The 23,357-nt window shown below is 33.6% G+C and overlaps 1 protein-coding gene across 18 annotated transcripts in view; it reads right to left on the bottom strand.

Annotated features, from left to right (window-relative positions):
- LOC114871038 (ankyrin-3-like) overlaps positions 1-23,357 on the bottom strand; it is an 86,617-nt gene that overhangs the window by 25,259 nt on the left and 38,001 nt on the right. For 13 of the 18 annotated variants that reach the window (XM_029176510.2, XM_029176450.2, XM_029176439.2 and 10 more), the window contains 14 exons: positions 19,641-19,769; positions 18,609-18,714; positions 14,990-15,067; positions 10,890-11,114; positions 10,655-10,815; positions 10,350-10,561; positions 9,865-10,069; positions 7,610-7,799; positions 7,165-7,300; positions 6,715-7,045; positions 6,441-6,644; positions 3,951-4,192; positions 3,806-3,857; positions 2,186-2,413 (listed from right to left, as the gene is read on the bottom strand). In XM_029176510.2, the coding sequence (XP_029032343.1) occupies positions 2,186-2,413; positions 3,806-3,857; positions 3,951-4,192; positions 6,441-6,644; positions 6,715-7,045; positions 7,165-7,300; positions 7,610-7,799; positions 9,865-10,069; positions 10,350-10,561; positions 10,655-10,815; positions 10,890-11,114; positions 14,990-15,067; positions 18,609-18,714; positions 19,641-19,769 (2,499 nt within the window). Of the gene's footprint in view, positions 1-2,185; positions 2,414-3,805; positions 3,858-3,950; positions 4,193-6,440; positions 6,645-6,714; positions 7,046-7,164; positions 7,301-7,609; positions 7,800-9,864; positions 10,070-10,349; positions 10,562-10,654; positions 10,816-10,889; positions 11,115-13,552; positions 13,571-14,989; positions 15,068-18,608; positions 18,715-19,640; positions 19,770-20,194; positions 20,299-22,685; positions 22,815-22,858; positions 23,162-23,357 lie in introns of those variants that run through there. The other 5 variants (XM_046284950.1, XM_046284949.1, XM_046284951.1 and 2 more) reach the window with 5 other exon arrangements.

A 23,357-nucleotide genomic window follows, 5' to 3' on the forward strand; every position in this document is an offset into this window, starting at 1 on the left:
TTTTTGTAAACTCTATTAATTTTGAAATTTTATGTTCCTTTTTTGTATTTAATACAAAAATTATTATTATTAGAATTATATTTTAAATTGCAAAATAACTACTTTCCGAATTAAAAACAGAAATCAGTAAAACGCGAGTCACCAGCAGCCATCAATGTGTTAATTAAGACAGAATACTAATTAATATAAAATAATTGTGACTAGAGAATATTATTAATTGAACTAATTGTGTTCTAATGACACCTGGAAAATTACTACTTAATCATTACTGATCGTTCTAACGTTCAAACGTTTTAGTTTAAATGAAAATCATGAAAAAAATATGAATGACAACGACAGCTGCTCCGTGCGTCCGCAAAATTAGGCCACACATATTGGCCAATCATGCAACGCCAAAAAATTGCAGCGGAACCTTGCTGAAACAAATTAGTAGGAAGTGTCGTAGTAACAGAAGGCAATTAATGGGTCATTAAATGAAGACACAGAGCTGGCAAATATAGTACAGTAGATATGAAATGTTGATAGCCAAAAATAAGAAATTAAATGGTTCATTATGTTTTAATTCAAATAAAAGCAAGCTGATAAGTTTGAAGAGATCCGCAACAGCCCTCCAGAACCTGTGAATGAAAGTAAACGATGATAAAGTAAAAGAAGTAATTGTTCTAGTGCCCACAATTTTTTCTTTGTTTTTTTCTTTTCTATAAAATTAAGAATTTTCACACGTGTGAATCGTGTCCAGAAACAATGCCGTGCTACACTTCTAAAATTCACGAAATTTCTAATTTACAAAGTGTATTTAAGAAACATTGTATAAATGTTATTGCTTTCAAAATAATAATAATAATTATAAGTAATGTTTTAATTTACTACACCACCAATTTGTGTTGTGTAATATGTATATACATAGACAGGTAAAGTCGTAATAGAGCTGAGCACAGAATGCTATTTTTAGGAAAAAAGCTGAAATTATAAATATAACGTACTTATAAGAGTTTTGTTACAAGAAGGACTTGAAAATTAATTAACAAGCTTTTGCGTTGTTATACATTGATCACATTTAAGAATATAAACATTTAAAATAATATAACATATTAAAGATTTTTTTTCTGTACAGCTTTAATTTTGTAGTTTGTTTAATAATAAAATAAATTTATTTAAACAACAATGAGCAAACAAAATAGCATGATATAAAAATCATAATAAAATTTATCTCCCTTCTAAGGAAAGATTTTTGTCGTGTTTTGTTATATTTAAAAATTTGACGTAAGTCTAAATGATCACTACACGTTGAATTATTATTTTTACAAAAACAAACACATCTTTAGTTAGTTAAAATATTAAACTAACTACTTTAATTACTACTGGATAAATTAATATCTCTTGCATCAAAATACAATTTTAAGTTATGAATAATTAAAACACTGACTCATTCGTTTAAATAACAAAATCTAATCATCGAAATACAAGGAAAAATAGTTAAATAAAAATTGGAGATAGTTCAGATACGAAGATAATTGCTATATTTGCTTGCACGCCGTAATGAACACCCGTGATCGAATATCAGGCCTCTCCAAGGAAAAATGGTGATTCCCACCCTTCCCCTTAAGCGTCCCTGAGGAAAATGATAGTGTAGGGGAGGAGACCCTATATTATATATAGGCCTGAGTCCTCCCACCACTTGCATATAAACGTTTTGTTATTCACTTTTGGCAATTATATACTAAATGTTATAATATTTAATAACTGAAAATTATATTATTTTGTTTCTAAATTACTTTTAATTTATTTTGAAAATTTCTGCATTCCTGTTATTGCCATTTTCCTTAGAAAAGCCTGATCTGATCAAGAGTATACTATAACTACGAACACGATATCACTAAAAAGAAAGATAAAAATAACGAAATTTGAAATAGAAAATAAAAAATATTCAGCACTAGTGACTTAAACTTTATCGACGAATGGTTAATATAAAGTTGTTGTCCTAAGACCAAGCGTGATTATCGCATTAAATAGATCATGCTGCCATTGCTGATTCTTTAAGATATCGTAAATGATGATATTCGATCAAAATTGCGCTTTTTAATTAGGTCTTTTTTTTAATTATTTCCATTTACAGCTTAGCCGAAGCACGGCCCCTCAACCCACCATGTTTTTTTTAATCGTTATAATTGCTGAAATTACTTACCGGAAACTATTCTGTTGGCATCTGCGATCACCCTCTGTCGTTTCTTGTCCTCGTCGTCTATTTCGTCGCGTGACTTTTTGCTCATCGTATCGGATACGTGACATTTGTGCTCGAGAAAATCGGCCATTACATCCCCTAGCTCTTTCTCGTCGCTTGCGTATTTATCTTTGATGGGGGTCGAGGTTCCGTTGAATACAGTGCCGTTTGTGATTGTGACATGCTGTTTCGCTGTCGGGTGCAACAAAAAAAGAAACACGTGGTTTAAACAGCGTGACTGAATAGGCACATGTACGTATTTTGGTTGAAGCACGCGAACAGAATATTAACCGTTTGCTATACAATATGGAATTGCACGCAAAACGATGATTAAATACTATATATGTCTATTTCCCATAACGAAAAAAATCGAAGAGTTCATTATAATGAATATTAATTAAGAAGCTGCAGTTTGCGCTATTTTGTGCAAAATGTAGTATAAAATAAAAATACGTAAAAAACGGAATTGTTATTTATAGGAGCAGGTATCTTTCGTTCGTTTAGTCATTTAGGATTTAAACACAATGCCCCGTAAATTGAATACCCAATTTGTAATTGCTTAAATTTCAAAAACAAGATCATAAATTCCACAAAGCTAAGACACTTTTCGATTTGTTTTGATGTGGAAAATCCGTATATCTTTTATGCTGTATGATCTTTTTAAAATACCCTGTTGAATTATAAAATTATTTCAAATGAAACATTAAAAATACAAATATGTACAATATCGAGCATAGTAGGCTTCCCTAAGGAAAATGGTGTTATAAGGAAGAAAAAGGCTCCTATATACATATAGGGCCTCCTCCCCTACATTGTCATTGTCACTGTCAACAAAAACGTCTAAAGGGAAAAGCGGAAGTCTAAGGAATGGAAGGTTGATAGCGAGGACCAGAAACCTCGGAACCTTCGACTTCCAAAAGCCGAGAGCCCGAGGAAACCTTTGGGGAAAGTGAAAAACCCGGAAATCCGAGAAGCATACAGAGGGAAGGAAACGTATCACCATTTTTCCTGAGAAAACGAATGATCGCGAATGTACAGTATACGAAAATTCAGTCCCAGAGGAGCTCTGTGTGACATAAAACAATTTTATTTTAATAAAAATCTAAGAACCTCGAAACTCGAGAAAGTATTCAGGGGAAATCGGAACCCTGAAAGTCAACAAGTTTGGTAGGTGGTGACCATTGCCATTTTGGCCGGGAAAGCCTACTATGCTCGTTACTGTACAATGAACCTTCTGCATCAGTATAGTGAATAATGTTTATACGGAATTTTATTGAATCATTTCGGATGAAATGTACGAATGTGCAATTACGATTAAAATTATACTACGCACACAGATGTTTAAATATACAGCGATGATATTAATGTGCTTTCTAAGAAGTGTGAGGTGAAACCTCTGATTTCATCTATTTTTCTTAGCAATGACACGAACTAGAGCCGGCGTGTTATTCACAGTAACAATGCTAGTAATGATGTCATATATCCTTTCTAGTGTCGTAATCGGTCAAATGTAATATACTCTTTATTATATTGAATGATATTTAATTTTCAAAAATAAGGTGAATAAAATTTTGAAATACATACGCGTATCTCGCTTAGAGCCACTAATATTGAGGTCCTCGATTGATCCAGATTCCTGAAAAAATAACAATTTTTTGTTTTTTAATTAGGCAATTTTTATACAGTGAATATTAAAGAAATGTTATTTTTCAATATTAAAGGTACAAACCTTAGTTTTATTAAATTCGTCATAATCAGGATCCATTTTCGGATCCATCGTCGCGTCACGGCGAAGAGAAGTATCCCTTGAAGGACCTAATTCTTCTTTCAATGAATCAAATCCTGGTTGATCTAATCGAACTCTGGCTACTGCTTTTTCTACGTCATCCGTTACCAGTTCCACGTTAAATATGCATTTCTTTACAATGTCCTCCCGACCAATTTTATTCAACGCCTTCTCCAAAGTATTCCCTATACACACGCGCATAAATATTTTATTTTAATAAAACTTCTTCAAATTTCGTACAAGTATATAATTAATTTCAGTTTCGCTCTTTTAATTTATTAAGTTAAAATTATGGATGAGCTATCGTGTGTTAAAACACTATTACTAATTTGTCATACTTTCTAAATATATTATTGAGCAATTAAATGAATAATAATAATCATTGCATAATATATAAAAACCAAATAATGATTATGCAATTTAAAAGGCTATTTTATATTCGTATGAACCAGTCGTTAAAGGTTCATCTAAATCAAATATAATGACAAAAAGAAAAATTGTCACTTCGTCGGCAAAATATTTTCGTCGCAATAACTGCAAAATAACTCTGACGCAACGATTCATTTGTAAATTTCAGTGTTTTTTATTTAATCCTCACCTATATAACAAACTCCTCTTTTCACATGAAAAAATTTTGAATTTCCAAATCATTAAAATTCGATGCATTTAAAGTGCAACCTCAATAATTCAATCTCTTACTAAATTTTTCCAAAGAATTATTTAATTGCAAAAGGAAATTACTGTTTACATTTATGTCATTCTATGGAATCATCGAGGACGTATTTTTCATTGATAACGATCGTCCTTCAAACTCTACACACCTGAGCTCATCGAAATCTGACATCTCTGACAAGGGGATCTCCTGAACAGTAATGACAATTCGCTGACGTACGTGTTCGTCTCTTCGTTCTGATATTCTTGATACAAAGATATGTACATCTTTATGCCCCGTCAAGAATAAAACAATAAATAAATGAACGAGACACCTCGTAGAATAAAAAGGAATCGAAAAACACTCGAAAATTGTACAATCACTTTCACTGTATTCTTGTCAATCTAGAGAGCACTTCTGTTTGTTTGGACCGATTGCAGAACAGTAAACGATGTGCTACGTGCATTTCTTGCGGTGTGTCAGTGTCATTAGTATTGGCAGAAAAAAAGGAGGGGGAAAGGAGTCCATAGGTTTATGTCAGGCATAATAATGCAGGATGAGATCACCGACTACGTTGCTCTTCGGATTCCACGCTTCTTAGTCAAACGTTCTTGTCTGATTAATTGGCCTTGCCGTGGAAACAGGTTCTTTTTCAATTTCGCTAACCGCTTACTAGACCCAAACACCTGTTATCTAAGCGCCTGCCTCGAAACGTAATTTATTTTTCCAGCGGCTTATGCTAATTTCGAGATGAGACGAGGATTATGCGTCGCGCGCGAAACAAATAGAAGTCATTGATAAATTGACTCGTAAAAATGGAAAACGAGGGAACAACAAAATACAATATTGATAATGCAATCGGAGATCTATATATAGCTACGACGATGGAAGAGAAACGAGTTAAGCTGCAAATTACTGTAATTGGAAGAATTCGCTCGTATCTCGAAAATGTATCTTTGAAGATAGATAAGGATGATAATAGTTGTTCTACTATCCGATGGTCAATCTTAGATCTGACGCATTCAAGGCATGGGAACTAATTTCTTAGTTACAATTACGTTCATTCTTCAACCTACATTTCCTAATAATATTTTTCTTCGTTTAGTGTGTTAATCACGCTGAGTTTATCATGCGGATGTATAATAATTGTTTGAAGGATAAGAGAATTTTTGAAATATTTCAAGTGGAAGAATTTAGTTGCTTCGATGCAATAACAATTAATGTATTGCTATCGTGTAAATAACGTGACTGACGATTCCATTTCTTGACTTGCGTCATAGAAGATATCTGAAATGTTAACTGACAGGAATTGGCATTTCGTTGCTAAAATTGGCTATCAAACTTTGATTGCTTATTGGGGAGATTTCGTAATTATCCAAAAATGTGGATAAAAGATAAGCAAATTGTGAATTTGAGTGATACAAACACTATTTCTAAGGTGTCGGTTAAATCAGTCCAGAAACTAACTTAATTTTGGACTAAAATAATTTGGGTAATCCGAAATCTAATTCTGAGCAATCTAAAGGCTAATTCTGAGTAGTTCAAAATTTAACTCTGAATATTGCAAAATTTAATTCTGAATTAGTGCAAAACCTAACTCTAATCATTGCCAAATTTAATTCTAAATCAGTGCAAAACCAAATTCCGAGGAGTTCCAAATTTAACTCTGAACCAATGCAAAATTTAATTCTGAATTAGTGCACAAGCTAATTCTGAGAAGTTCAAAATCCAATTCTAAACAACCCAGCACCCAATAAAATATATCTGCATCTAACACCTACCTGTAGCTTTGTTTCCGTTGCTCTGCCAGATCTTAAGCATGGCTGCAGCTTGCTGAGCTGGTTTATTAGAATATTCCTGTTTAATCGTGGATACTTCGTTCGGTGGGATATTTAATTCTTCCGCGAGTTTCTCCCAGTCTTTGTCCAACAAATTCGCGATATCAGTCAATCGTATAGTCGCTCTATGAATTGCATCCGGACGACCTGAAGTAATAATTCAAAATTTACATAATTCCTCTACGTAGTTTCATAATTCGCTCTTCGATTCACGTACTTATGCCACCGTCACGTAAGAAGCTGTAATTCTTTGAAAGTTCGAGCAAATCCACCTCAGAAGCCGCAGCTTCCGGAGATATCTTTTCTGGCAACAAAATATGCAACGTGCATATAGGTGTCTGCGGTAGTTCGCCTTTGGGAACCTTCGGCTCGCTCATGAACATAATGCGACCCATAGTGTCTGCCGCATCGGGATCCTTTATCCTCGCCGTGAATGGAACTCTATTCTCTTTGAAAGCTCTGAACGGTAATTGTAACTGTTCGCCGCTCTTCAATACTGGCACTAGGTTACCCGAAAATTCCATGTACTGCGTCTTGCCTTCCAGGACCTTAAATAATTCCAAACGCAACACAGAAATTAATAAAAAAATAATTCTCTCTTCAGCATAACATGACGAATCTGGCACACCCTTGGTCTCTCGTCTTATACCTCTGTTACGTGTCTTACCTCGACATCTCGACTCTTCGCAACTTCCGTGAAATGTTCCTGGTTTTCTAAAGTCTTATCCTCCTTGTCGTCGGTCATACAGAAGACGCGTAGCCTTGCTTCCAGAGGATCTATTCGTTTTGCAAATACTACGAACCTGCCAGGCAAGTTAATCAGGCGATTTAGAACTTGATGCAAGAAGAAGTTATATTTAAATAAAAGATAATACAAAGTGATTCTCCCGGGTGACCACCACTTGGGAGCCGCTTTCTTTTCACAAATGAACGCTATTGTAACTAGGACATATATTCTAGTTTGGGTACGTTTATGTGAAAAGAAAACGATAGTTAAGTAGCTGACATCTCCTTTGGTTTAACGAAAGAATCACCCTGTATTATGCAAGCAAACTTGGAATGGCTAGAATTCAATTTTTAAATAATAAATGTTAGGATACCAGGAAACGTACTTAGCCATGAAAGGTACATGTGTCGCGTGTGTGTACAGTTCTGTTGCCATTTTCGTGGCCTCGGAGATATTCCGGCAATCCATCAACCAAAAGCGAGCCGACACAGTGGTGGTGAAGGAGACGCAATCCTTAACGAACGTCAGCGGCGTTGAACCTGTGACATCCTCCCAGACTGCCCGAGACTGACCCCCTGAACGACATACATACCAAGTCCAATAACATTATTAAAATATGTCCGTGCTGCGTATGGAGAATCGGCAGAAGTGAACTGTGTGGGATATTATTCCAATGCGACCGAGATTAATTACAATTCGACACTTTAAGCCCACCATTCTTAAATACCCCTTGATTATTAAGAAATAACAAAATTTATAATATAACACAAAGAATAATTAAAAAAGAATACAAGCTTATAAAAAGCTTTAAATACAATCAAAGGGTTTAGAAATATGTTATAATTGTATTACACTGGTAAAAATGATCCTTGACTCACTTTTTCTATCTTATCATTGACCTTGTTTAAATTTTCATTTTTTTTTTATTATAGCTGATAATGTTGAATTGTTCCATTTATGTCAGGCTCAAAGTATCAATTAGATTGATAGATACAATGAGATTTATTGTTTCAAGTGAACTGACCAAAAAGAATAGAAAAATAAAATTGAACTATTGCTTTGATTTCTTCTTCGTTATGATAAATTGACTATATTTGTACTTAATATCGGTCACCACAGGTGCGTAGATGTCAAGTGCTGTATCGTGTGTGTGAGTAATGTAAAAGAAAATAAACGCTGATCGAATGATAATGCTTGCCAAAAGGAAATGAAAAGCGTCATTCATCAAAAAATTCGCGCAAAAAGCAAACGCGCTCGTGATTATGCGTAGAATGATAAGTAAGCGTTAAAGAAACAGAATAGGTGTGAAATAAATATAATTAAAACGCGGCGCAATGCATGTCGAAAACATATCTTCCTGTTTTTGGTCGTATCGAATATTTTGAATTTCAATAACAGATTCCACACTTCGGTATCAATAACAAGATCTTCCTCGGAAAAAAGAAAAGTCGATATTTCACGCTGAAAATATTTTTGTTGAAAAAAGAAAGAAGAATAGTAGAAAAGGAAACAGCGTGGCTGTAACAAACAATACCATTGAAAAATATAACAATGTCAGTCTTTGTATCGGTAACGTGTCGTATGATATACATCATGTAACAATCTAAAAATACATATATTTCGGGAACACAATTTGATAGAAATTTGTAAAATTACAAGCCTAATTTATCGAAGCGGTTACCAGTCAAACGAATGTGCTGAAACAAAAACTTTGAAGTTAACGCTTACAATGAGCTAGGTAGTAAAATTTTATCTACGTTAATTAATAATCCATACCTAAATGACTCAATCCTAACAATATGCAAGCATTAACAATGAATCACAACAAGATATGTATACAACAATAGTACTCAACGAAATGTTTCTATGAAACATGCAGCTACCATCTCCCTTTTAAATCTCTATCCGAAGGTCTCCGGGACGTTCACCAAGGTATCACCTTCTTATGCCTCGGAATATCTTTGGAAACATCAATAATACTAAACTTACAAAACAAATGCTATTCGTCTCCTCTAACCAGCGCTGGGTATAACATAATAGTATTTCAAACAAAAACTTTCAATGAAAGTGAAATAAAATAAATCTTCAAATACTACTTGAAATCTACCCAGCTCTGCTTCTAACATTGAAACATTACTTCTGGCAGTGCGTACAAATTATAATTATATGTGAACTATAATAATGCAAGTGTGTTCTGACGCGACACAAACTCGTATAGAGGGTGTCTAAACAGAAATATATACCATGAAAATTGTAAACTTGAAAGTTTTCTACTATTTTGTAATCTGGAGCTTGCCATGTGTGTCTGATGAATTGTCACAGATTGCAAAATCGTACTAGACCTTTGATTTCCTTTAGCATATAAAAGTTCCTATTTTCATGATATGCATTTCTTTTAGACGCATAGTACACTCAACGTAGTCCCGACGACCTGAGAACAGACGAAGATGCCTACCGCCCCGCGCCATGCCTACTAAACTACAAATTGATTTTCGAATGCGTAAGAAGTCTGATAAGAGCGTATGTATATAAATACACCAAAGGTGTGTTTGCGGCGTAACAATTTCAGCGCTTATCGGTAAGAGATTCTCCAGTAAGACGGTACGCTGCTCTACAATATTACGTGCAAGCATATATTACCAGTTATGCTGCACAGGAGTCTCAACGTTGGTGCATCTCCTGAATATTGATTGATCATTCCTTTGTTGGCTGCTTGCGGCACAGGTATGGTTAAAGTTATTGGCTTATGAAACTTTCTTCGCCTTGGTTCAACTGTTACAATTGGTGACACTGCAACTCGGTTACCAAGAAGTTTGGCTACAAGATCCGCCGGTATTGGATGTGCCTAAACATACAAATGATTTTCTTCTGAATTAAACAAGGTGTTAAAGAAGAAAGAATTAATCCCTGGGGTGTATCTCAAGAAAAACATTAGTCCATCAGGAAATGAATCGCCTATTCGACAAATTGATTAACTCCAAAAAAAAGGTAAAGAAATTAATAAAATATAAAAATTTAAGCATCAATTCAGTATTATGGCAGTGAAATTTTAACAGATTCAAAAAGTGGAATTAATTACTTTGGCCTGGGAATGGCTCAGATATGAAAGGATGAGGTGTACGTACCTGCAGACCAACTCTGATCTTTTTAGTAAGAGCTGCTGGTGGAAAGACAGCCTGAACTTGTGGAACAGCAGATGAAGAGACTGTGCCACCCTCTGGACCAACTGCATGAACCTCTTGTCTAATACGAGACACTACCGCGAAATAATGTGGGAAGTCTGCAGTGAGTATCCTTACGATCCGAGAAGTTTGGAGATCCTCGAGCTGGCTTAATTCTGGAAACACATTTGCATACACTCGGAAAATTAACATATCCAAATAATTCGCAATTCCCGCATGTACCCAGAGTTACAAAAAAGAAGTTGTACCTTCTCCTTCAAAGCTCTCGTTAAGCACATCCTGGACAGCCTCCTCGCTGGCTTCCAGGGTGTGTTCGCGCCAAGTTTCTCCATTATCCGATCGAAGTATAACTATCTCTCGTTCTTTTCCTCGCAGTGAAGCAAAGTGTGGTACTTCTATGATGACAGGGCTAAAAGATGAAAATGATTACATTATTAATTCCTCTGTTGCCATAAATAGAGTCCAGTGTACAGTGTCACTCACCCCAAGAATTTGGCACCCACAGGTCCAAGTTCGAGAATACGGCTGGCCAGAGCTTCGCCTTCCATCAAAGGGGGTGGATTTGTCAATTTATCCCTCCTTAAATATCTGCACGTAACACGCATCGGCATCGCGGCTTTTCTAGGAGGAACGATTACACGAACACCGCTGTGTCTGCAGCCACGCATTGCACCACCTCGTGCATCCACCAGAAAGGAAACCAGGAAGCTGTCGTTTACATAATAATATTAATTATAGTCACAGTTTGGAATCTGATCGTTTGGGAGCGTTATAATATGTTGACAGACTTGAACATAACAGCGTTCATTGCATGGACAGGGGGCTAATTATTCGGACACGTACTCATAGGTAGTTGTTCAGTTCTATTACACTCTCGCTCAAAAGTCATAGGACATTTACTCGTTTTGGTATGACGATATGGAGAACAAAAAAATTTATTAATGATTTCGATACGATTTATCCACCAGCCACAAATCTACTGCCATCTTATAATTAACAGTAACTAAAAATTGAAAGGTGCAATCTTTCTTTTCAATTTCCTCTTAATTAAAGTACATCTAAGCTTCATTATTTCAACTGAGTTATGTGTGAATTTGTAATAATCAACAAAGGTTATTAATTAGATTTTCTTTAACAATTGATACTGTCGAAAAACTTATTTAAGCTTTCGGTAAATAAAGTGTTAAGTAAATGATTAGATAGATCTGTAATTGTAAAATAAACAAAATCTTTTTTAATATTTTCACAGTTGCAATATTTTTTTATAAAATTTTAACAGATATCCTATAACTTCTCAGCACGAGTGTACGAATATTGTGCGAACATTTGGCCCTTCAGGAAATAATCATGCTATTTGCTTAAATTAAACCAATTATAATTAAAGAAAATAAATATCTTTGCTATATAATATTTACATTCTAATTTAGGTTCTCAAAAAATTTTTACAGCCTTAAAACTTTTTCAATCCTATATACATTGTATAGGAATAGACAATACTAATTTATGGGGTTCTCGTAAAACCTGTACAATTTTTATTTAATCAATTATTAATTGAAATATACTGAAAGGCTGTTTCAAAAAGGTAATGGAGTTATTTCATATGTATCAAAAGCACGGCAAGCCGAGAAGCAATTTTCATGGTCAATTTTTACTAAAAGCGTAAAGTTAGAAATCAGAGGAATTATTCGGAATTTTGTGTACAATTTTACTGAACAATTTCATGTACATCGATTCTGAATTGTTAAAGAAATTATATGCTTTGCATTAGATTGAACGCTGTGTGTGAAGATAACTGTAAAAAAAACATCAAACAAAATAAATTAATTAAAGTGCAAAGATAAGTCACATGAAAAATGGAGCAAATTAAATCTTAATACGAGTGTCTATGATTGAAAGAGTACGGTTTGTGAGCTTGATTTCGTGTCTGGGGTTTGCTGCACAGATATTTTACGGCCGCAAGCGAAAAATCTAATTAACATTGAGCACTATAAGTAATAAAAAAAAATCCATTAAAATCAGCTGAAACTTGCTTAATCCTTTCCTATTATTAACTGATGACAGTGCTGGTGGGTGAAGTTCCTTAATGAACCTGAGAATTATTCACAAACAAGAAGAGTGTGCACAATGAATATAAAAAACAATACTATGCAAACACAGAATATTTAAATCTTTTATTTGCATTTGTTTAGCACCTTATCTAACTTTTGCTAATTAAAATTTCATTTCACTTTGAAAAGAGATAATAATTACCTTCTAAACGTCGGGATATTAACAGCACATTAAATTTTCTTGAATTTTTTTCTAATATTAATAATTAATTTAATTTAAACTTCTAATATTAAATTCGTGATGGATGTGATAATCGAGCAGAATATTTAAATTTAACTATCTTGCTTGATTAATGGATGAATAATTAACTATAAAAGTCTGGTTAATTGGTTTTCTGTTAATAAGCTTCCGGTCGCTAAAACATTAATTGACAATCGTGAGATATATTCTTAGTTTTCATGGTATTTTTTTCTTCGATGCATTACGGAGTCTAAAAATAATACACTGCAAATAAATTCTACGAAGATTACTCAAAGAAGATGATGCAAGGATACTCTTTAATGGACACTCTGTTTTCGGAATACATTATAGGTTTCAGCTCTGATGAAATACGACGTTTGATAAATATTAAATGGTACATTCGTGGGGATTGAAGTTTCAAGGAATAATTTATAGTGCGTATTCTTGGAAAGCAAGTTTGAAATGATGTAAAATTTTATTAGAACAGATATAGCTAATAGTCTGAGCTAATATCTAAAAAGGGATTCAAATACTTTTTGGATGATCAACACTAAAATTAATTTAATAATATTTTTGAATGTGTATTAATGCAATTTGTTCCTCCATAAATCACCTGACTGTGCAAAGGAATGACACACTGAACGCAATTATAATCGAAATAATAATTAATTATGAGCTTTGATTATCATATATTCATTGTGCACTGCATTCCATTGAAGGATGTCGAACGTCAGCGACTACGGGCAGTGTGTGCAACTATTTATAAAGAAAACAAAAATATACGAAGAAAATAATTGAAAATTGAAGCGCGGTACGGCAAGTAGCAGAAGCTAAGATTTCAAGAGAAGATCACTTACTTTCTCCACTGTGGAATTCTGCGAGTAGCGCAAATAAAATAACAGAGAGGATCGGGAACAAAATAAAAAAACGCGTTAGTATCCATTCGTTCATAATAATGGTGATGAAAGATGACGACATAAATGGTGTCGAGATTTAAATACTAACGCAACTTTTACAGATTTTCGAATACTTCTGACACTTTTTAATCAGCACGTATACGCGTTATTTCTTTTTTCTTCCATTCCCGTGATCGATAATCCTTTTTTCATTGAATCTTTCGAAAACCCGCAATCATCACACGCAAGCCACTTGTCTATTGTACAAAACTACATAAAACAGGGAGTAACAATAATAATTATGTATTATAGTAGAGACGCAACGAGGCCACATCACTCACACTCTGCGGAAAAAAGACATACATTAGGGCAGCAACGTAAAAATTGTCCCGAAATCTGTGCTGTTTTATTTTAACCCTTTCAATGGTTATTTATTACATCTTATTACTTCAGTTTTGTAAATATAATAAAATTTTCGATCGCAAGTGTACAATGTACCACTATCGTCACGAAAGGGTTAAAGAAATTCTTTTAAAGCAATAATTATTCACCTTGCAGAAAAAATATGTTAATTAATAATATATAATGTACAGATTTCGGTACTTATGCAAAACATAGCTCAAACTTTTAACGGGGGAACAACTGTACGAGCAGCAGCCACTAAGGGAGAATTCTATTTAAAATTATTTAAACTATTTAAAGGACGAACGATTCTTTCTCCATACTTACAGGAACATTTTTAACTTTTAAATTGTTATTTCAGTTCAGGGTTATCTAATTTACATTTTCCTAATGCTATCCTATATTTAAACACTTAATTTCTTTGTTAATTTTCCCATTTTTTCTATTTTTTACTTAAAATTATATTAACTTCAAACCATATGATATTAACGACGTACTAATGAATATTTTTAAAATAATATTTCTACGTTTTACATAAATACAGTGTGCTTTTTTTAGTTTATACAGAAAGTGACTAAATATATTAGGTTGTCGTATATGAAAAGACGAATTTCGAAATCATTTGATAACATAAAAATATCGAAAAACAACACTTATTCTATGTCAATTCAAAGTTTAAAGTTTGATGAAACTATTGATACACCTTTGCATAGGTCTGGGTTATCACTGACCCAGTCACCATCATTCAAAGGCTAATGTATATACATATCAACAAATTCTGTCTGGTTCGTTTCAAAATAAAAATTCAGAATATTTATCAAAAATTTATGTACTAACTGCCACCAAATCTTAACTTTCAAATTAATACACCATAAGTGCCATTTAGCAATATCTTGATGCCATCAAATCATGTTAGATTTTCTATGTTTCAAAATTGGCTATTTGATAAGCAACAACTTAATAGAAAGGGAAAATAATAAAAAGGGCATGGTGTACCTGTCCCTCCACATTCCTTGTCCTTTCGACATGGTACCAAGAGCTGCCAGCGATGTGTTTAAGGACTCTAGGGACGGTCTGATCTCCGAACAAAATCTAATATGATTATGGATAATAATTTCGTTTCATGCGCATGCTTTTTGTATTTTTCTTTGTTCTCGTGCATTTCGCACTTCTCTCAGCTTCTTTATCACGGGATTTTTGTGCGCTCGGAAAAAGAAAAACCATTCTACATTTTCAGATAAAGGTGCGTGCAAAACACGTGTGCTCTTATACATGGTTAAAGATATACAAAGGGGAAAACATTCGAGTGTTCAAACCGAAGGAGGTCTACACGATGAAAAGGTAACTTGTGATGAACAAATAAGTTTTCTGTTCTACTAAGCACGAAGAGAGACTCCATTGTGTATGGAAGACAAGAAAGCTATTGTTTTATATGCTCTATGATCATTTTACCTTGTCTATAGAAATTGCAAAATTAACTCGTCATTGGAATGGATGAACGCATTCTTACGCTTGATTCATTACTTCATAATTAATGTTATAACTTACATTACTATACATGTGAATTTTTATTTTAATATTTCATCTAGTAATCTAATGCTTCAATCTGCTATTTTGAATTCAGAATTTTCTTTCATTCGTTATGTTTTAATCAGTCGAATAAATTACATTTCTAGTACCGGTCACTGATGACCCTCGTAGCACTTAATGTTCTAACCCATTAACCGAGAAAAACGAATTAATTCGTCACTTGAGAGTGCATTCCTCATAATTATTGTATACAGTGTATTAACGTAGTAATATACTGCTCAAAGCAATTAGATAATTAGATTTCCAAAGAAAGTGTATCGATTATTTACTGATCTATAAATAATCTTTTATCATCAGAGCCGTGTTTAAAGCTACTATAAGTAAACGCTGCTCTAGTTGTTAAATATAGAAAAGAATTTAAAATTGCAAAAGTCAAAAATTCCATGAAATGTGCTAATAATTAATAATAATTTAGAAGTATTGTAAATTAATACTTTCAAAAATTCTATCAATACAAAAAGGAACCTAAAAATTCCAAGAATCGTAACCATCGATGTGTTATAAAAGTAAATTTTGTTTCAGAGTTTTAATTTTCTTCGCGCTTAGAAGATCATTAGAGTATTTATCCATCTAGCATCACAACTCACAGTTTCGCAATTCATCTGCTCCACCCAAGTATTAGTAGGGAACGGTTTGGTCCAATCAGATAACACCGTCAAAGAATCGTTCATCCCAAAGATATTTCAAGAACAACATGCTTATTACTAGATAATCTAGTTTTTCTACGAGCAAGACAGGATGTAAACGGGGGCACCAAGCGATTGCCTCTTGTTTAGCTGGTTGGCTGATTACATAAACGTTTAAACTGAACATTCTTAAATAGAATTAAAAGAAAGTAATGTAGTAGGTCGAAATAGCTTGCTGTGAGAGACATGATGTGTATACAGAAGATTGATTAGAAAGAAAAACAAAAAAACACGCATTTACTGATCTGATTCACGTTGGCTCCATTTAAAATGTTCCACGACAGTTACGCTGTTGTGTGTTCATTATGGACGCGATTATGTAACAGTAAATTATGTCAATTATTGCGTATAATGTCCCATAACAACCTTAACATCTCCTGCTAAAGGCAACAACTCTTACGGTATTCAACGTAACAGCTTCACTGTCTTCTTATTAAATACTTTATTATTTTTCATATCGTTTATGATTTATCATATATTTCTTTGCGTTATTTAACCCCTTCGCTACGTCGCCTTTGCCGTTAACTGTACTCAGGGGCGGGCTTTACCGCGTCTGTCACCCTGGGCCAGATCCTTCCCTATTGCTCAATAATTCAAAATGGTGCATTTTTATGCGTTTTGTAAATTATACTTGGGTGGTAACCCAATCTCACCATCTCCCAAAGTAGATACTGATTGTACTCATTAATATCAAAGTATTAAAATATAAATAAAATTATTTTCTTAGTGAAAATTTTATTTGTGATAAGAAATTTTTAGCTTGGGTTCGTGAATGAAAATTTCTATTCGATTGCAGATTTGTTATTTTGCAATGTAAATGCTTCAGGTTAAATGGCTGTAGTAGCGAAAGGGTTAGAGGGTTTGAAGCCAACTAAAATTTGAAAAATACAATGAGGTAGAAAATTGAAGCTGAATTTATACAGCTCTTGTGAATTCCCACGATCCTATATCACACTTTATTATTATATGTCAGCCAATAATCTAGAGGGTTAATTATAGCAGGAATCTTTCACCAACACACACCGTGTCACACTATAATACACAACATTATTGTTCCATGACAGAGACATTATTATTATTATTATTATTATTTTAATAGACTTCTATGTACTCTTATGAAATTTATGAATACATGAAAACGATTTATTATTAAAATATTCGCGCGTCTATTTAAAGAATCATAGCGAACTTTAATTAATATAGTTTTTATGTAACACTTCAAATTGAATGAAAAATTTATAATAATTGTATATAATAACGCGCTGTTTATTTTAAAGCGTACCGATAAATTTAATTTACATTTTGTAATTTTCAGTCCCTTGTTAAACTATGCATAGTTTTCTTTACATTTCGTTTAAACGTTGCGCTTTGATTAATTATTAAGACAAACCATGCAAATTATAAACATCGTTTTCTATCATCTTTTTTGTCATCGTGGTAATTTCAGTTAGTGGAAATTTAAATTGACAAATAGAAATTTCAGTTTCTTAATTCACCGTGCAATATATTACGTGTCCTCTGCAAACAATGTTCAAAGAATAGTGCAGATCCGCAGTTTCTTTCAATCGTAAAGCGAATTTCAGAAATCCAACCAACGAAAGAGATAGAGATCAGAGAAATTTAGAAAATATGTACAAGCATTTCTGTAAATTCTGCAGATTAGAACCAGATATAATATATTCTAATTTGCTGCAGACAATTTTATTTCATTTTTATTTAATATAGTGTTTAAAATGAACACTGATATTTTGAAAACTGTTGCAAATATGCATCAGTGGGGTAAGTTGTATAATATTTATAGGAATTGATGAATTTGTTCTGTAATACATTAATTAATATACCAAATTTTGTCCTGCATTTTATAATAAGATAATATTAAGTTACTGCGTGTGGAATGGTAAAATTTTAAACACAGAAAATCTGATATGATTTAATAACACAAAATTATCAAGAATAAGTTGACCGGCACAATGGAAATGATTTTCAAAATTTTTATTATCAAGAATACGCATAGGTAATTTTCAGATTTCAAATTTCAAGCTTTCAATTAGCTACTTTACATTACTAGCATATCAGGCATTCACAGGATCGACTTTTGCCTATCTGTCACCCTGGGCAAGATCCTCTTATTTCTCAATTACTATTTCAAATTTAAATAATCATATCAGACTTCCTATGTCTCGAAATTCACCATCTGATATTCAACAACCTAATATTATTCCCATTATTATTACACAGCCATAGATCAGTAATACAACCTACCCTGAATTATATCATTGTTTTAGATACCGTTAGATGAGTGATGTTTGTAGAATAGTAGAACACAAATGAATACATACCCGACATGTACAGGGTGCCTATTAATATCAACATTATCTGGTTTGAGATTGGCAGCATTTGTACGTTGATAATTTTCTTTTGTGATCATCTCGGTTATGGTTGGTGCTATAAATCACGTTTATTAACATACACTATATATTTCATATCAAAGATTCATCATAAACATCTTCCATATATTGTTTATATAAAATTGATAAAAATGTACAAGAAACAAATTGCTCGCAAATGGAAAATAAATTTCAATTAGAAGAAGATTATGCTGCTTTCAGTACCTGTAAATTTTTTTTTTTACTATATAAGTATAAAGACTACCACAACGCATTCATGCAAACGACAACACTTATAGTATCTTTCATAACACAAGACTCATTAATTTACGGCCCTCCATCATCTCGAATGACCTTTTATTATACCTCGTTGAACCCGATTCTACAATCGCCACCGCACTAAGGACAAAAATACAGCACTCCACTTATAAGAAATTAAAGCTGGCCTTGAAATCTCTTCCGTATTTCCTTGAACACACATCTGATTCATTCTATGAAATCATGTGCTCTTTGCATCAGAAACTTCATCGTATTACTGAGAAATAGATAGATAAACAAATGGAAGATGTTTAGGATCAATCAAATTAATGCAATAATATGTACAAAATCAAATTTACTTTAGGCACTCAAATTGATATCATTGAATAATTGTAAGAAAAAATCAATTCCTTTCTAAATATAACAAAAACATTCAGAAAAACATAATAATGTGAACATTGATCCTATTTATCCCAGTAGAATGATACTGAAGATCTATTTTTAAAATTATTAGTTTTGAAAGTAGTGTAAGTCCTATTTAAAAAATACAAGTAAAAGGAAAAAGAAAAAAGAAAAGAAAATGAATGTATTCCTATGGAAGTAATAGGGTACTGTAGATCTAGACTAGGCTTTAGAAAATAAATGACGAAGATATTGATAAACAAATTAAATTATTTGAAGAAATATTGAAAGAACTTGCAAAATAAATATGTTAGAGAAACTTACCTCCGGAATGTCGATTGTCTCTCTCGTCGTCTGTCACGTTGACACGCATCGAATCATCCCCCATCGATTTCATATCGTCAACAGTCATGTATCGATATTGCTGTTGGTCGCTAAGCATCGGATCTTCACCTATGATCAATTTAAAAAGCAACTTATAATAGTGATCATTAAAGAAGGAGGAGTAGATAAGAACCAGGAGGAGGAATGTAAAAATCTAAAGTACTGTTTTGAGCTTGCATGAACAGTATGAAAACTTGGTGAAAAAATGATGCATCAACATAAGTGAACGGGTATGAGAGGCTGCAAATAAAAAAAAAATCATTGCCATGAAACTGAATTTCAATCAAGCTGAAAAAAAGCTAGATAAAGTGTCGTATGGTTAAACATACACGAGTTTACGAAATTGTTTAACTGAAATCAAGCGAATTATTGATACCAGGAAAATCTTGGAATAAATTTTAACCTATCATTTCCTGTTTTCATGTAACAGATGATTATAAATGATCCATGATTCGAACATGTTTAAGTGTATAATCATGACACTGTACTGTTACCTTTTTGTTATAATGAATAACAGGTACCGTAAACAAAGAAATGAAATATTCGAAGAAACGAAAGTGTATAAAATGGAACGAACGCGTATAAACGGTATCGCATTTTTCACAAGACTGACATCAACTCCGTTATTCAATCACCTTATACAACTTTAAACATACCTTATCAGATATGCCAAGAATATAGAGCACAATTATCTAATAAATGGTCAGCCTACAAATTCACTGCCTACATACGTTGAGTAGCGCCGCTATAAAGTCAGAGCGATTCTTAACACACGCAAAACGTATCGTTTCGTTCGCTATCTTAGAAACGTTACGAGTTATCATCTCCAGAAATAAGTTTCCACATGTAAAAAGATATTTTCATTTCATTCAAATTTCGATTGTAATACCTATCACACAAATATGTGAACGAGCATTGGCGTAAGTGGGTAAAGGGTCAGGGTGGATTTTCCTCATCAAAATATATTAATTTGAAAATTAATTAGGTGTATTAACAATGTAAAGTAGCAAATTGAAAGCTTGAAATTTGGAAAGCTGAAAATTGTAAATTGAAAGCTTGAGAATCATAAAATTGTGAGTTTAAAGCTGGAAAATTGGAAAATTGCCAAATGAAAAATTGAGATTGGAAACTTGGAAATTGCAACATTGTAAACTGACAGCTTTGGAATTACAAAATTGAAAATTTAAAGCTTGAAATTTAAAAGCTTAACAATTTTAGAAGTGCAAATTTAAAGCTTGAAAATTTGAAAATTAACTAACATTGTAAGATAAGTAAAGCTAGAGAATCTAGACCATCCTAATTACGCCAATGCACACCAGTTGCTCAACTAAAATCACCCTTATAACCAATCGGAAAATTCTATACGAGTTTCAGTAAACATAGTTTTACCAATAACAGCAAATGCTGCAGAATTTGTTACCAAAAAGCAACGCTAAATATTCCACGAAAATTATGTTTGCATTCCTCAGCTAATGCTCATTTATTTCATTTAAATACCTATATCAATGACGTATGTATCTTATCTTATCTATGCACTCTAAACATGAATAATCTTGAACAAGATTAAATATCCAGTTTTTTCAAATTGCAACCTCTATGAATTTTCAATTTTAACCACCTAAGAAAAAATTGCTCGTCGTTGTATAATACTACGTGAATTAACGTGTTAATGAAAGTACCGCAGTTCCTTCCTTCACTCATCATCTCTTCCGTTATCATTACGACGTATCAAAAGCAGTTTGCAAATGATGTCACTCGTTACCTCGGGATCGCGACGAGCTCGGAATCAGTAACGTCTAAAATTAATAGAAACATCGAGGAAGCTGACCGTCTAGGAGACGGTAGCACATGGAGAAACTGTAACGCGAAAATTCTAATTTTACCGGTTATTCAAGGACACACCATCCCGAAAACGATTCTGAAACAGCCTCCTAAGCTGCTTCTATCTACGAATAGTTGACCTCATAGGCAGTGACCTATATCTTGCCGAATACACGAGCGCCTGTGAAAACTAATCGTGTAATCACGCCTGATCTCGTTGAATGCAGTTAACCGCGAACGTCATACACCAGAATAGTGTTAATCATAATCAACGAGACACGGTTTATGTCACGTTTCAGCCGCGTTAAGGGAGCGTTCCATCATGAATCAAAAGGTGCGAGAAACGTGAAAGAAACTGATGACCAAATTCCAAAGTTCTGCTATTTTTTTAATCACCGGCTTTTTTTTTATTCTGCTAGTCACGTTTGTTTTTAAGTAAATATGATCGCGAGATAATGTTTCTTTAAAAAAAATTTACAATTGTTATTTACATATAGTTGAATGTACGTAATAAACACTGATGGAAAAAGTACTATAGTTTCCTTATTAAAAAATAGAGAAAAAGATCTTGAAAATCACGAACCAAGGTGAAATACCTTATTAATCCATTCGAAGTATACGACGCACCTGGTGCGTCATTCATACCCAAGCTAGAACTTATTAACCCTTGGACGACGGACCATAGAGAAAGCCCCAATTTTAATCTAATCTTTTTACATTGTTCCTTTAAAAATTATTTTTCCAATGTATGAATCCATTTAGTTTAATTTAGGCTAATATCTTTTATGTATTTTGTAAGTTTAGGTCCCGATTGAGCCAGACTTCCTCTTCAAGAATTAATCACCGTGCATCGGGTTTTTGGTCAATTTGTTTTTGCAGTTCATATAGATGAATAAAAACATCTGGTGCAACAATTTGTTTATTCCAAAGGAAGCCTATATTCTTATGCACAACGTTCAGAGATTAATGAGGTTGTACATAATCCCGCGTAACACTTTTTTTAGATATGCAAAGTCAATCTATATTTAGCACCCATTAAACAGATGATGACTATTAAATCAACTATAAATTCTTAAGAAATACCAACTCTGTCAAGAAAAACCAAAGAAATGCCTAATTCTATAGCACACATCACACATGACTATCAAAAATATCCTCACTCACTGCGAGAAAACTTCCCGAAACGGTGTCGATTCCCCGACGATCGTTCGACTTTTATCACTTTTAATGAAAATGCAAAGAGCTGCTCGATTCGCGTCACGTCAAACGTGCATTTACAATTATAATAAAGGTTCGATCGTAAGGCGCGTCTACTCTGGCCGCGTTTAAGAACAAACCTGGTAATCCATGAAAAGAACGCGAAAGCAGCAAATCATCCTTTTTCCCGTAGGTGATTTCAAACTGGCCGGCCTTGATCGTCGCCCCTCCAATCAAGTTATTCGCGATATCATCGTTCGCATCTTATGTCACCGATGCGTCCGTCTCATTGTTATGTCGCAAGCGTGTATCATAGTCACGTTCCTCGTGCTGGTCAATTAAAGCAACCGTAGACGTGTTCTGTCATTTATGGACTGACACCTTTTGACACGTTCCAATGAACCGTACCACGACTCCTAGAGCAAAAGATGATCCCGCTTCGATACGGCTCAAGTTTCCCGACGCGAATAGGCAATGCGCTTCCTACGCTGATAGACACGTACCGGTATACCGGTTACCTCCGAACCGGAACCACGACAATTGTACGCGATACAATTTCATGGTCGCGGTTCGTTCGACGTGTCTTCGTTGCTTAGTAATCTAATTTTGCTTCGGCATTCGCAAACACGAATCGAGGAG

The sequence above is a fragment of the Osmia bicornis genome, chromosome 3, assembly GCF_907164935.1.
Source record: "Osmia bicornis bicornis chromosome 3, iOsmBic2.1, whole genome shotgun sequence".
In the NCBI taxonomy this organism is placed as follows: domain Eukaryota; kingdom Metazoa; phylum Arthropoda; class Insecta; order Hymenoptera; family Megachilidae; genus Osmia; species Osmia bicornis.